Below are 13580 nucleotides of genomic sequence, written 5' to 3' on the forward strand. Positions count from 1 at the left end.
CAAACTTGCCAATCCACCCTTCTACCCCCACATCCAGGTCGATAATGAAAATCACGAAAGGTAGAGGTCCCAGAACAGATCCTTGAGGGACACCACTGGTCACAACCCTCCAATCTGAATGTACTCCCCCCACCACAACCCTCTGTTTTCTTCAGAAAAAAATAAATACCGCATTCACCTGGCCAAAAGTCCCTGTATCCCATGCCTTCTCATTTTATGAATTAGCCTACAGTGTGGAACCTTGTCAAACGCCTTACTAAACGCCATCTATATCATATCTACTGCACTACTCTCATCTGTAAGTTTGGTCAACTCCTCAAGTAAATCTATCAGGTTTGTTAGACACGATCTGTCTTTCATAACGCCATGCTGATGGTCTCTGATCAGACCATTATTCTCTAAATTCTCATAGATTTTCTGTCTAAGAATCTTTTCCAACAGCTTTCCCACCAGCGACGTAAAGCTCACTGGTCTATAATTACCCGGACTATCCCGACTACCTTTTTCGAGCAAGTGGACAACTTTCGCCTCCCCCCAATTCTGCGGTACCATTCCGGTGGAGAACGAGGACATAACGATCCTAATCAAAGGCTCAGCAATCATTATCCTCACCTCGTGGAGCAGCCTGGGGAAAATTCCGTCAGGCCCCTTTACTTACCCGTTCTCATGAATTTTAACAACTCCAACACTTCATCTCCACTGCAATCAACATGCTCCAGCACATTCAACGACCTTCATATTGTCCTCACTGTCATCAAGTTCTATCTCATTGGTGAATACCGAAGATAAGTATTAATTGAAGACTTCGCTCTCTTCCGCATTCTCCAGGCACAACTTTATCCCACCTTTATCTCTAATCGGTCCTTCCTTCACTCCTGTCTTCCTTTTATTCTTCACATAACGGAGGAATGCCTTACCCTACTCTCCAAGGCCTTCTCATGTCCGCTTCTGGCTCTCCTGAGCCCCCTCTTAAGCTCCTTTCTTGCTGTCTTATATTCCTCAATAGACCCATCTGTTCCTTGCTTCCGAAACAACATGTATTCTGCCTTCTTCCACCTGCTAGATTTTCCACCTCACTTGTTACCTATGGTTGCTTCACCCTACCATTCTTTATCTTCCTCACCGAGACAAATTTATCCCTAACATCCTGCAAGAGATCCCTAAACATCGACCATATGTCCTGTGACTAGTTGTGTGCCTGTGACTAGTGGTGTGCCACAGGGATCAGTGCTGGGTCCATTTTTATTTGTCATCTATATCGATTATCTGGAATATAAGTAAGTGAATTGGATCAGCAAATGTGCTGATGATACAAAGATTGGAGGTGTAGTGGACAGTGAGGAAGATTTTCAAAGCTTGCAGAGGTATTTGTACCAGCTGGTAAAATAGGCTGAGGAATGGCAGATGGAGTTTAATACAGACAAGAGTGAACTATTGCACTTTGGAAGGGCAAACCAAGGTAGAACATGCAAGGTAAATCGTAGGGCACTGAAGAATGCAGTAGATCAGAACGATCTGGGAATACGGATACAAAATTCCCTAAAAGTGCCGTCACAGGTAGATAGGGTAGTAACGAGAGCTCTTGGTACATTGTCTTTATATATCAAAGTATTGAGTATAAGAATTGGAACGTTATGATGAGGTTGTATAAGGCATTGGTGAGGAAGAATTTGGAGAATTGCGTGACGTTTTGGTCACCGAATTACAGGAAAGATATTAATAAGGTAAAAATGCTGAGAAGGTTTACATGGATGTTGGCGGGACTTGAGAAACTGAGTTACAAAGAAAGTTTGAATAGATTTGACAAGATTCCACATGGAAGGTTAGTTAGGAAGTTTCAATCGTTAGGTATTAATATTGAAGTAGTAAATGTATTCAACAGTGGCTGGATGGGTGATGCCAGAGAGTAGTAATGGATAAATCTTTGTCAGGTTGGAGGCCGGTGACCAGTGGTGTGCCTCAGGGATCTGTACTGGGTACCATTTTATTTGTCATATACATGAATAATCTGGATGATGGAGTAGTAAATTGGATTAGTAAGTATGCAGATAATACTAAGATAGGTGGCGTTGTGGACAATGAAGTAGGTTTTTAAAGCTTGCAGAGTGATTTCAGAGAGGTTTAGTCTAGTTAGAAGAGTGGGCTAAGCGAAGGCAGATGAAGTTTAATGCTGATGTGTGACGTGCTACATTTTGGTAGGACTAATCAAAATAGGACATACATGGTAAATGGTAGACCATTGAAGAATGAAGTAGAACAGAGTGTTCTAGGAATAATGGTACATAGTTCCTTGAAGATGGAATCTCAAGTCGATAGAATGGTAAAGAAAACTGTTGGTATGCTGTCCTTTATAAATCAGAGCATTGAGTATCGGAGTTGGGATGTATGGTTAAAAATGTACAAGGCATTGTAAGACCATATTTGGAGTATTGTGTACAGTTCTGGTCACCGAATTATAAGAAAGATGTCAACAAAATAGAGAGAGTACAGAGAAAATTTACTAGAATATTACCTGAGTTTCAGCACCTAACTTACTGAGAATGGTTAACCAAGTGAGGCCTTTATTCTTTGGAGCGTAAAAGATTGAGGGGGCCTTTGATAGAGATATTTAAAATTAAGAGGGGGATAGATAGAGTTGACGTGGATAGGCTTTTTCCATTGAGAGTAGGGGAGATTCAAACAAGAGGACATGAGTTGAGATTTAAGGGGTAAAAGTTTAGGGGAAACACCAGGGGGAACTTCTTCACTCAGAGAGTAGTAGCTGTGTGTAACAAGCTTCCAGTAGAAGTGGTAGAGGCGTGTTCGATATTGTAATTGAAAGTAATATTACAGAGGTATATGGACAGCAAAGAAATGGAGGGTTATGGGCTGAGTGCAGGTCGGTGGGTCTAGGTGAGAGTAAGCGTTCGGCACGGACTAGAGTGACCGAGCTGGTCTGTTTCCTTGCTGTAATTGCTTAATGGTTATATAGTTTAGATTAGGAGTGTGCGTTCCCTGGTGCGTAGAAGAACGAGGGGAGATTTGATAGAGGTATATTCAATTATAATGGGTATAGATAGAGTGAATGCAAGTGGGTTTTTTCCACTGAGGCCAGGGAAGGAAAAAAAACAGATGACATGGGTTAAGGGTGAAGGGGGAAAAGTTCACTTTTAACATTTAAGAAAATCCTGGACAGGTACATGGATGAGAGGTGTATGGCGGTATATGGTCCAAGTGTAGGTCAGTGTGACTGGCCAGAAAAATGTTTGGGCACAGCCAAGAAAAGACACAAGACCAGTTTCTGTGCCTCAATGTTCTGCGGTTCTATGTCCATAGTTCATTTCCCTGCAAATTATCATCCCAATTCACACCCGCAAATTCTATTCCTATAGCTTCATATTTTCCCTTCCCCAATTAAAATATTTACTGTCCTCTCTGATTCTAGCCTTTTCCATGATAATTCTAAAGGCCAGGGAGCGGTGGTTACTGTCCCCCAGATGTTCCACCATTGAGAGATCTGTGACCTGACCCAGTTCGTTTTCTAATACTAGATCTAGTTGGGCATTACCCCAGTCGGCCTGTCAACACAATGTGACAAGAATCCGTTCTGGACACATTTATCTAACTCTGCCCCGTCTAAACCGTTGGAACTAATCAATTCCCAATCAAAATTCGGGACGTTAAAGTCATCCATGATAAAAACCCTCTTAAATTTGCACCTTTCCAAGATCTGCTCCTCGCTATCTCTACTGCTACCAGGGGGAATATAGAATACTCCCAATAGAGTAGCTTCTTCCTTCCTGTTCCTGAATTCCACTCATTCTGACACAAAAGAGGATAGTGCTACATTACCCACCCTTTCTGCAGCTGACCAGTCATGCCACTCCTCCACCCCTTCCAGAAATATTGAGAATCCATTTCTGCCCTGGTGCCAGCCAAGTCTCCGTAATAACCACTACATCATAATTCCATGTATGTATCCAAGCTCTCAATTCATCACCTTTGTTCGTGATGCTTCTTGCATTGAAGTGGACGCACTTTCGCCCTTCTTCCTTACTACCTTTACACACTTTATTCGTCTTCTCTTTCCTCAATGCCTCTCTATATATTAGATCTGGCTTTATTCCATGCACTTCATTCACTGCTCTATCACTCCGGGTCCCATCCCCCTTGCAAATTAGTTTAAATCCTCCCGAACCATGCTAGCAAACCTACCAGCATGGATATTGCTTCCCCTCGAGTTCAGGTGCAACCCGTCTAATCTGTACAGTTCCCACCTTCCTCAAAAGGGATCCCAATGATCCAAAAATCTAAAAGCTTGCCCCTGCACCAACCCCACAGCCACACATTCAACGGCCATCTCCTCCATTTCTTACCATCACTATCACGCAACAGAGGCAGCAATCCAGGGAACACTACCCTTGCGGTCCTGTGCTTCAGCCTTCTGCCTATTTCCCGAAACTCACAATTCAGGACCTCATCCCACTTCCCTATGGTGAGCTTTTTTTAATCGGTGTTACCGTAAGGGGGAGGGGGATGGTTTCACTGTGGTGTTTTACAATAACAATTTATTCCACTCTCTTTATTTATGGTCTGACTCCACCCGGAGACCGTTCCACTCACCATGAATCGAGAGACCGGCCACTATCACGATGAAGGCGGATGTAACTAGGCAGAGTAGGCAGATCAGACGGTACGGTCTATTTCCGATCTTCACTTTCGACTCCTGTTCTTGCGCCGCTGCGGAGAGACCATACAACCATAAGACCATAATATATACTTTATAAATCCATAGGAGCTACTCAATGAATAGTTCACTTCAGTAACATAGTGACTGTAGTGATACTTGCTACAGACTGAAAAGCTTGACGATGTAGATATTCAGAAAGGATGTGCTGGAGCTTTAGGAGAACTTCACGTTGGATAAGTCGCTTGAAACGGACGAAATGTAAAGGAGGCTATAGAGGGAGCCGAGGGAGGAGATTGCTGAGCCTCTGGCGATGATCTCTGCATCATCAATAGGGACGGAGAGGTTCCCGAAGATTTGAGGGTTGCGAATGTTCTTCCATTATTACACAAAGTGAGTAGAGATAGCGCAGGGAATTATAGACCAGTGAGTCTTACCTCAGTGGTTGGTAAGTTAATGGAGAAGATCCTGAGAGGCAAGACTTATGAACGTTTGGAGAGGTATAAAATATTTAGGAGTAGTCTGCATGGCTTTGTCAAGGGCAGGTCGAGCCTCACGTGCCTGATTACATTTCTGTGAGGATGTGGCTAAACTCTTTGACGAAGGAAGAACAGCAGATGAAGTGTATATGGATTTAAGCAATTCATTTGATAAGGTACCCCATGCAAGGCCTATTGAGAAAATAAGGAGGCATGAGATCCAATGGGATATTGCTTAGTGGATCCAGAACTGGCTTGCATACTGAAGACAAAGAGTGATTTTAGACGGATCACATTGTACATGGAGGTCCTCAGTGGATTACCTCAGAGATCTGTTCTGTGACCCTTATTCTTCGTGATTTTTATAAATGACCTGGATGAAGAAGTGGAGCGATGGCTTAGTATGTTTGCTGATGACACATAGTTTGGAGATGTTGTGGATAGTGTGGAGGGTTGTCACATGTTGCAGCGGGATATTGATAGGATACAAAACAGGACTGAGAAGTGGCAGATGGAGTTCAACCCAATAAGTGTGAAGTGGTTCATTTTGGTAGATCAAATATCATGGCAGAATATAGTATTAATGATAAGACTCTTGGCAGTGTGGTGGATCAGAGGGATCTTTGGGTCCGAGTCCATAGGAAGCTCAAAGCAGCCGAACATGTTGACTCTGTGGTTAAGAAGGCATATTGTGTATTGGCCTTCATCAATCGTGAGATTGAATTTAGGAGCACAGAGGTAATGTTGCAGCTATATAGGACCCTGGTCAGACCCCACTTGGAGTTCTGTGCTTGGTTTTGGTCGCCTCACTACAGGAAGGATGTGGAAGCCATAGAAAGGGGACAGAGGAGATTTACGAGGATATCTCCTGGATTGGAGAGCATGCCTTCAAATAATAAGCTGAGTGAACTTGGCCTTTTCTCCTTGGAGCGACGGAGGATGAGAGGTGAGCTGATAGAGATGTATAATATTATGAGAGGCATTGATTGTGTGGATAGTCGGAGGCTTTCCACAGGGCTGAATTGGCTCGCAAGAGAGGGCATGGTTTTAAGGTGCTTGGAAGTAAATACAGAGGAGATGTCAGGGGTAAGTTTTTTACGCAGCGAGTGGTGAATGCGAGGCGGTGGTGGTGGTGGTGGAAACGAGAGGGTCTTTTATGAGACTTCTTAATGGCTGCATGGAACTTAGAATAATAGAGGGCTATGGGTAAAGCCTAGGTTGTTCTAAGGTAGGGAAATGTGTAGTCAGTTTTGTGGGCCAAAGGGCCTATATTGTGATGTACGTTTTCTATGTTTCTATGTTTCTAACCAACCCATCTAGAATTTCATCCAGATCATGTATATACATCACAGACAGGGATTAATTGGTGAGCCGAGTGACAACGTTTTATTACACAGATGGTGGTCAGTCTGTGTGAGACAAAGGAAGTGGTCGAGGCAGATGCATTAGAAACGTGGACAATTGCGAGTATGACACGTGATCCCTCCAGACTGACATCATCACTGTGAATTCTGACCTGTTTGTTCAGTGGTTGACAACCCACCGGGTCCCGAGGCAATGGGAGGACCTTCGTCCTCATCGATGCGGGGTTCCTCTTTCCGAAAGTTCAGATCTGAGTAGGTGGAGTTCAGACCGTCTGGAAGAAAGAGAGAGAGAGAGCGGATAAGCAAGAGAGTGAGAGCGATAGAGAATGGGGGAGGGTGTCAGGAAGAGAGAGGAGAGGGGTGACAGAAGAGAGAGAGGCAAGTGAGGGAGAGAGAAGGGGTGAAAATTCGAGAGAGATGTTCAGGGAGAGTGGTAGGAAAGGCTCTCGGGGGCAGCAGAGGAGAGCGGTGGACAGAGAGGGGAAGGTAGCGACAGGGGCGATGGGCGGGAAGATGTAAGAGAAAGAATGCGGAGGGAAAATGGGGTGAGAGAGGCGGAGACAGTGGGAGGGACAGCGAAGAGAGTCGGGAAGAGTGAGAGGGCAGGGAGAGGTGTGAGAAGGGGCGAAAGAGAGGAGGATTGAGAAGAGAGTGTGAGGGGAAGAGAAAAGGGAGAGGGATGGATAAGCGAGTAGACAATTTGAGTGACAGAGAGAAGTGCGAGGGGAGACAGCGTAGGGGAAAGGGCGTGAGCCATGGATAGACAGGAGGAGAGGGCGTGAGGGGAGTTCAGGTGAAAATTTAGGGACAGAGCCAGGTTGGAAGACCGGAGGGGCGGACGAGGAAGGATGAGAGCGAGCGGAGAGAGAGGGAAAGGACGCGATGGGGAGACCGAGAGTGGTAGAGACCGTGACTGTGATAGAGGAGGAACGGGAGGGAGAAGGAGGGCAATGAGGCAGGGCGAAGAGAAGGGGACAGTGCGAGAGAGTGGGGAATGCGGGGAGAGAGGAGGGGAGAATGGGGGAGTGGAAAGGGTGTGAGGAGGTGAGGGAGCGGAGAGAAGGGGAAAGAGGGAAAAGAAAGTGGGGTTAAGAAAAGAGAGAGCAGTTATGGATTTATACAGCGCCTCCTCCTCAACATTTCTACCACTGCGTCCCTCCTCACCACACGGACACGGCGCTCACTCATCTGCGCACACCCATCCCACAGCGCTCGCTCCTCATCGCCCCTACCTCCATACAGCACATCCCATGCTAGCTCTCCTCACCGACCCACAGCACATCCTCTTCATACCATCCTACGGCGCTCCCTCTATACCGCCCCTCCCTTGGCGCTGACACCTCACGGTACCTTCCCCACCGTCCACCCTCCCACAAAGTCCTCCTACCCATTGTCTCTCCCACGCGTTACCTCCGTCTTCTGCTCAAAGAAGGAATCATTAGAATGACTGTACGCTTGCCCTGAGATTTCTCGACAGCATTGGACACGACAGCTAAACAGGGTCAAACCAACAAAGATGAAACTGACCTCTATCTGTCCAGGCCCGTGGCGGCGAGAGGGTCTTGAAATTAACTTCCGCGTACGATACATCAGGTTCAGCTGGGAACAGAACAGCGAGGGTCAGAGACTGACTGAAGTTGCCTCCACACAGTCCAATCTCACACTCCCGGGGTCAGACACAGAGTGAATCTCCCTCCACACCGTTCCATCACACACTCCCGGGGTCAGACACAGAGTGAATCTCCCTCCACACCGTTCCATCACACACTCCCGGGGTCAGACACAGAGTGAATCTCCCTCCACACCGTCCCATCACACACTCCCGGGGTCAGACACAGAGTGAATCTCCCTCCACAGCGTCCCATCACACACACCGGGGATAAGCTGCAGAATAGAACTGTCGCCTGTCTCTCTGCCCCACTCACCTCGGAAAGGAGACCGTGAGTCCGTGTTTCCCAACTTCACGTTCATGTAACTCTCGCTCCGGTCCATACTTCCGAGGATTCTCTGCGTCTCTGAGCTCAGATAGGTGAAGCAACCGTTGTCAGAGGAAGCCTGTTAACAAATGTGTCAGACCGATTCCAACCAACGAGGGATGAAGAGCTGATAAATAGAGGAACCGAGATCAGGGGGAGGAAGTGCGGGGAGCAGAGAGATTGAGGGTGTTGCAGAGGGTGGTCGTGAGAAATGAGAGTGGTTGTGGGAAGAGTAATGAGTGTGGGGAGAATATACAGAGGATTTGGGGTCGTGCAGAGATAGAGAGCTGGGTGACAATGGACAGACTTGGGAGAAGGGAACGAGATAAGGAGCATGAGGAGAGAGCAGGGAGGATGGAGTGATGGAGATGGGGGATAAAGCGCGGTGATGGTGAAACTTGGAGAAATGAAGGCCGCGAGTTGGAGAGTGATTGAAGAGAGAGGGTCACTGAACGGAGGTAAGAAAGTGAGATCAGGGTGGAAAAAGACAGCGGGGTGGAGGACAGGAAGAATGGAGATCGCGGTGGTCATGGAGGAGGAATTCCGTGTGGTCTGAGGAAATGTGGAAACAAAGAAGGGACAGAGAAAGGAAAGGATTTGGACGATGTGAGTTGAGACGGAGTGCAGGAATGAGGAAGGAGGGAACAATGAGGGATTTTGTCACACATACAGAGCCTCAATCCGGGACAGATGCACCCCCAGCTGGTTCCTGTTTTGAGAAATGGCCGTTCCCACTGTCCCTGCTCATGGCTGTGATTTAACCCCCTCCCTTAGAGTGAGGTGAACAATTCACCTCGAAACACGGTTCCTTCAGAGCGTTTCCTCGCTTTCCTGGTCCAGTGGCGCACTCTCTCTCTCTCTCCCTCCTTATTCCATGGCATTTTCTGTCTCTTCCTCTCGTTCTCCTTCGACAAGCTTCCCACACTCACCCCTTTTCATTCTCTCTTTCCTCCCACCATCCTCTCTCTCACTTTCTATCCTATCTTCCCTACTCAACCCTGTCTCTTTTCTGTACCTCCTCTCACCCTCCTTTGCCCCACTGTCTCCTCTTCCCCATTATCTTATTCCATTCTATCTCCCGTCTGCCCCTCTCTTTTTCTTCTCTCCACGCGCAACACTCCTGTCGCCCTGACACGCAGATGTGCTTAAACACCCACAGATGCTTTCCGTATTCCCCGTCCCTTCGGCCTTTCTACCTACTTCATCTCCTTCACCCCATCTCCCCCGTCCCTTCTCCACACCTCCTCCAATCAGCCTCCAAGCTGCCCGTTCTCTCACATCACACCTACCTCCTTCCATGTCCCTCTCTTCCTCTTCCTTTCGTTTCCCTCAGTCCCTCTCTTCCTTCTCCCACCCTCGCCTGGCACTGGCTCCTTCTGTTCTTTCCCCACCTCAACTGCTTCCCTATCACGCACCTTCTCTCTCCACTTCCTCTCTCCTCACAACCTTCTTTCTTTCTCGACCTTAACCGTTTTATTTCCTCCTCTTCCCACATATTTCCTCATCCACCTCACTTATTCCTTCACTTCTCCCTCCTGGGATCCCATGCTTCCTTACTTTCTCAATATTCCTTCCAGGGATACATTATCAAATGCCTTGCTGAAATCCATATACACTACATCTAATGCTCTTCCTTCATCAAAGTGTTTAGTCACATCCTCAAAAAAATGATCAGGCTCGTAAGGCACGGCCTGGCCTTGGAAAAACCATGCTGACTATTCCCAATCATATTAAACCTCTCCAAATGTTCATAAATCCTGCCTCTCAGTACCACTTACTAACCACTGAGGTAAGACTCACAGGTCTATAATTTCCTTAGCTATATCTAACCCTTTCTAGAATAAAGCAGAAACATCCGCGACCCTCCAATACTTCGTAACCTTACCCTACCCTATCGCCATAGGCTCAGCAATCTCCTCCCCCGCCTCCCACGGTAGCCTGTGGTACATCGCATCCGGTCCCGGTGACTTATCCAACTTGTTGCTTTCCAAACGCTGCAGCTCATCCTCTTTCTTAATATCTACATATTCGGGCTTTTCAGTCTGCTGCAAGTCGTCACTACTATCACCAAAATTATTTTCCATAGTGAATACTGAAGCAAAGTATTCATTAAGTACCTCTGCTGTTTCTTCCGGTTCCATTGCATTTTTCCACTGTCACACTTGATAGGTCCTATTCTTTCACGGCTTATCTCCCTACTCTTTACATACTTGTAGAAAGCCCTGAGTTTTTCCTTAACACTGCCCGCAAAGAATATCTCATTGCCCTTTCTGGCTCTCCTAATTTCCTTCTTAAGCTCTTTCCTGTTAGCTTTATAATCTTCTAGATCTCTAACATTACCTAGCTCTCTCAACCTTCTGTAAGCTTTCCTTTTCTTCTTGACCAGATTTATTATAGCTTTTGTGCACCACGGTTCCTGTACCCTACCATAACATCCCTCTCTCATTGGAACGTACTTATGCAGAAGTCCACACCAATGATGCCTGAACATTTGCCACATTTCCTCCGTACTTTTCCCTAATAACAACTGTTTCCAATTTAAGATTTCAGTCTCCGGTCTGATAGCTTCATGATTCTCCTTACTGCAGTTAAAAGCTTTTCTATCTTGTCTGTTCCTATCTCTCTCCAATGCTATTGTAAAGGAGATAGATCTGACCCTGACCAGGTTCATTTCCAAATATCAAATGAAGTGCAGGCTCTCCTCTTGTCGGCTTATCTACAAATTGTGTTAAGAAACCTTCCTTAACACACCTAACAAACTTCGCCACATCTAAACCCCTTGCGCTAGAGTGATGGAATATATAATCTCTCATCACGACATCTTTGTTATTATTACACCTTTCCATGGTCTGTTTCCTTATCTGATCCTCGATATCGCTGTTACTACTGGGCGGCCTATAGCAATGCACCCAGCAAAGTTACTGACACAGAGACACCGTAGAAAAATCCTCAATGGCGTCCACCTTTTCTGCAGTTGTGTCACTATCTCTGATCAACAATACCACGCCCCCAACTCTTTTACCTCCATCCCTGTCCTTTCTGACACACCTAAAACCCGGCACTTCAAGCAAACATTCTTCTCCCTGAGCCATTCAAGTCTCGGTAATGGCCATCACATCATATCTCCAAACGAGATAGTGATCACAATCCTATATCCTTTACCAAAGCATTGGAGAGCGATAGGAACAGACAAGTTAGCAAAGCGTTTAATTGGAGTAGTGGAAAATATGAGGGTATCAGGCAGGAAGTTGAAAGCATAAATTGGTGATAGACAATAGACAACAGGTGCAGGAGTAGTCTATTCGGCCCTTCGATCTATCACCTCCATTCACTGTGATCATGGAGCAATTATTGTTTAATTGTTCTCAGAAATGCACGAAAGAATTGTTCGAAATGTTCCGGGGATATTTGCGTGCAGTTCTGCACAGGTACGTTCCAATGAGAAAGGGAAAGGATGGTAGGGTACAGGATCCGTGGCGTAGAAAGGCTGTTTTAAATCTAATGAAGAATAAAAGAAGACTTTTTTTTTGAACGGAAGGTTAAAAAGACTAGTTGATGACGGAGAACTAAAAAGGTTATAAAGCTAGCAGGAGGGAGCTTAAGAAAGAAATTAGGAGAGCCAGAATGGGCCATAAGAAGGCCTGGCAGGACAGCATTAAGGTAAACTGCAGAGCGCAGTAGGCGTGAGGGAATAGGATGAATCAAGTGTAACAGTGGAAAAATGTGTATGCAACCGGAGAAGACAGCAGAGCGACATAACGGATACTTTGCTTCAGTATTCACTTGGATAAAGAATTCTGGTGATTGTAGTGGTGGCTTGGAGCATGTACAGATTAATAAAGACAGGCCACTTGTGCGATCCGAGGGAGGGGATTGCTGAGCATCTGCCGATGTTGCTTGTATCAGCAATGGGGACGAGAGACGATCCGAAAGATTTGAGGCTTGCGGATGTTGTTTCTTATAGAACATAGAATAGTACAGCACATTACAGGCCCTTCGGCCCACAATGTTCTGCCGACCCTCAAACCCTGCCCCCATATAAACCCTCACAATAAATTCCTCCATATACCTGTCTAGTAGTCTCTTAAACTTGACTAGTGTATCTGCCTCCACCACTGACACAGGCAGTGCATTCCATGCACCAACCACTCTCTGATTGAAAAACCTTCCTTTCTTTATTCAAGAAAGGCAGCAGAGATGGCCCAGGAAATTATAGACAAATGAGTCTTTCTTCAGTGGTTGGTAAGTCGATGGAAAAGACGCTGAGAGGGAAGATATATCAACATTTGAAGAGGCATAATATAATCAGTAACAGTCAGCATGGATTTGTCAAAGGCTGGTCGTGACAAACGAGCCTGATGATTTTTTTTTGAGGATGTGACTGAACAAATTGATGAAGGCAGCGATGTAGATGCATATTGATTTCCCCGAGCATTTGATAATGTATCCCATGTAAGGAGGCATGGACTCAAGGGGACATTGATTTGTAGATCCTGAACTGGCTTGCCGACAGAAGAGAAAGAGAGGCTGTAGACCGGTCGTGTTCTACATGGAGGCCAGGGAGCAGTGGCGTTTCTCAGGGATCTGTTCTTGGAACCCAACTCTTCGTTTTTTTATAAATGACCTAGATGAGGTTGTGGAGGTTGTGGTTCTTAAATTTGCGGATGATACAAAGGTTAGTGTGTATGAGGTCTGTCAGAGCTGGCAGCGGAACATTCATAGGATGCAAAACTGGGCTGAAAAAATTCAGATGGAGTTCAAACCAGATGAGTCTGAAGTGGTTCATTTCACTCAGGCCAAATATGATGGAATAATATAGTATTGATGGTAAGTCCCTTGGCAGTGTGTTTGATCAGAGAGGTTTTGGGTTCGAGTCCATAGGACACTCAACGCTGCGGTGCAGGTTGCCTCAATGGTTAGGAAAGCAAACGGTGCATTGGACTTCATCAACCTTAAGATTAAGTTTAGAAGCCGAGAGGAAATTTTGCAGCTATATAGGACCCTGCTCAGACCCCACTTGGAGTACTGTGCTGAGTTCTGGTCGCCTCACTACAGGAAGGATGTGGAAACGATAGAAATGGCGCAGAGGAGATTT

The 13580-nt window shown here is 46.0% G+C and overlaps 1 protein-coding gene across 1 annotated transcript in view; it reads right to left on the minus strand.

Annotated features, from left to right (window-relative positions):
- Positions 1–13580, minus strand: part of LOC140719872 (uncharacterized) — a 52838-nt gene that overhangs the window by 22833 nt on the left and 16425 nt on the right. The window contains exons 2-5 of the mRNA XM_073034797.1: positions 8435–8612; positions 8037–8108; positions 6662–6781; positions 4603–4719 (exon numbers count right to left, since the gene is read on the minus strand). Coding sequence (XP_072890898.1) covers positions 4603–4719; positions 6662–6781; positions 8037–8108; positions 8435–8501 — 376 coding nt within the window. The 5' untranslated portion in view covers positions 8502–8612. The remainder of the gene's footprint in view (positions 1–4602; positions 4720–6661; positions 6782–8036; positions 8109–8434; positions 8613–13580) is intronic.

This window comes from Hemitrygon akajei, unplaced genomic scaffold (assembly GCF_048418815.1).
Source record: "Hemitrygon akajei unplaced genomic scaffold, sHemAka1.3 Scf000033, whole genome shotgun sequence".
Taxonomy (NCBI): domain Eukaryota; kingdom Metazoa; phylum Chordata; class Chondrichthyes; order Myliobatiformes; family Dasyatidae; genus Hemitrygon; species Hemitrygon akajei.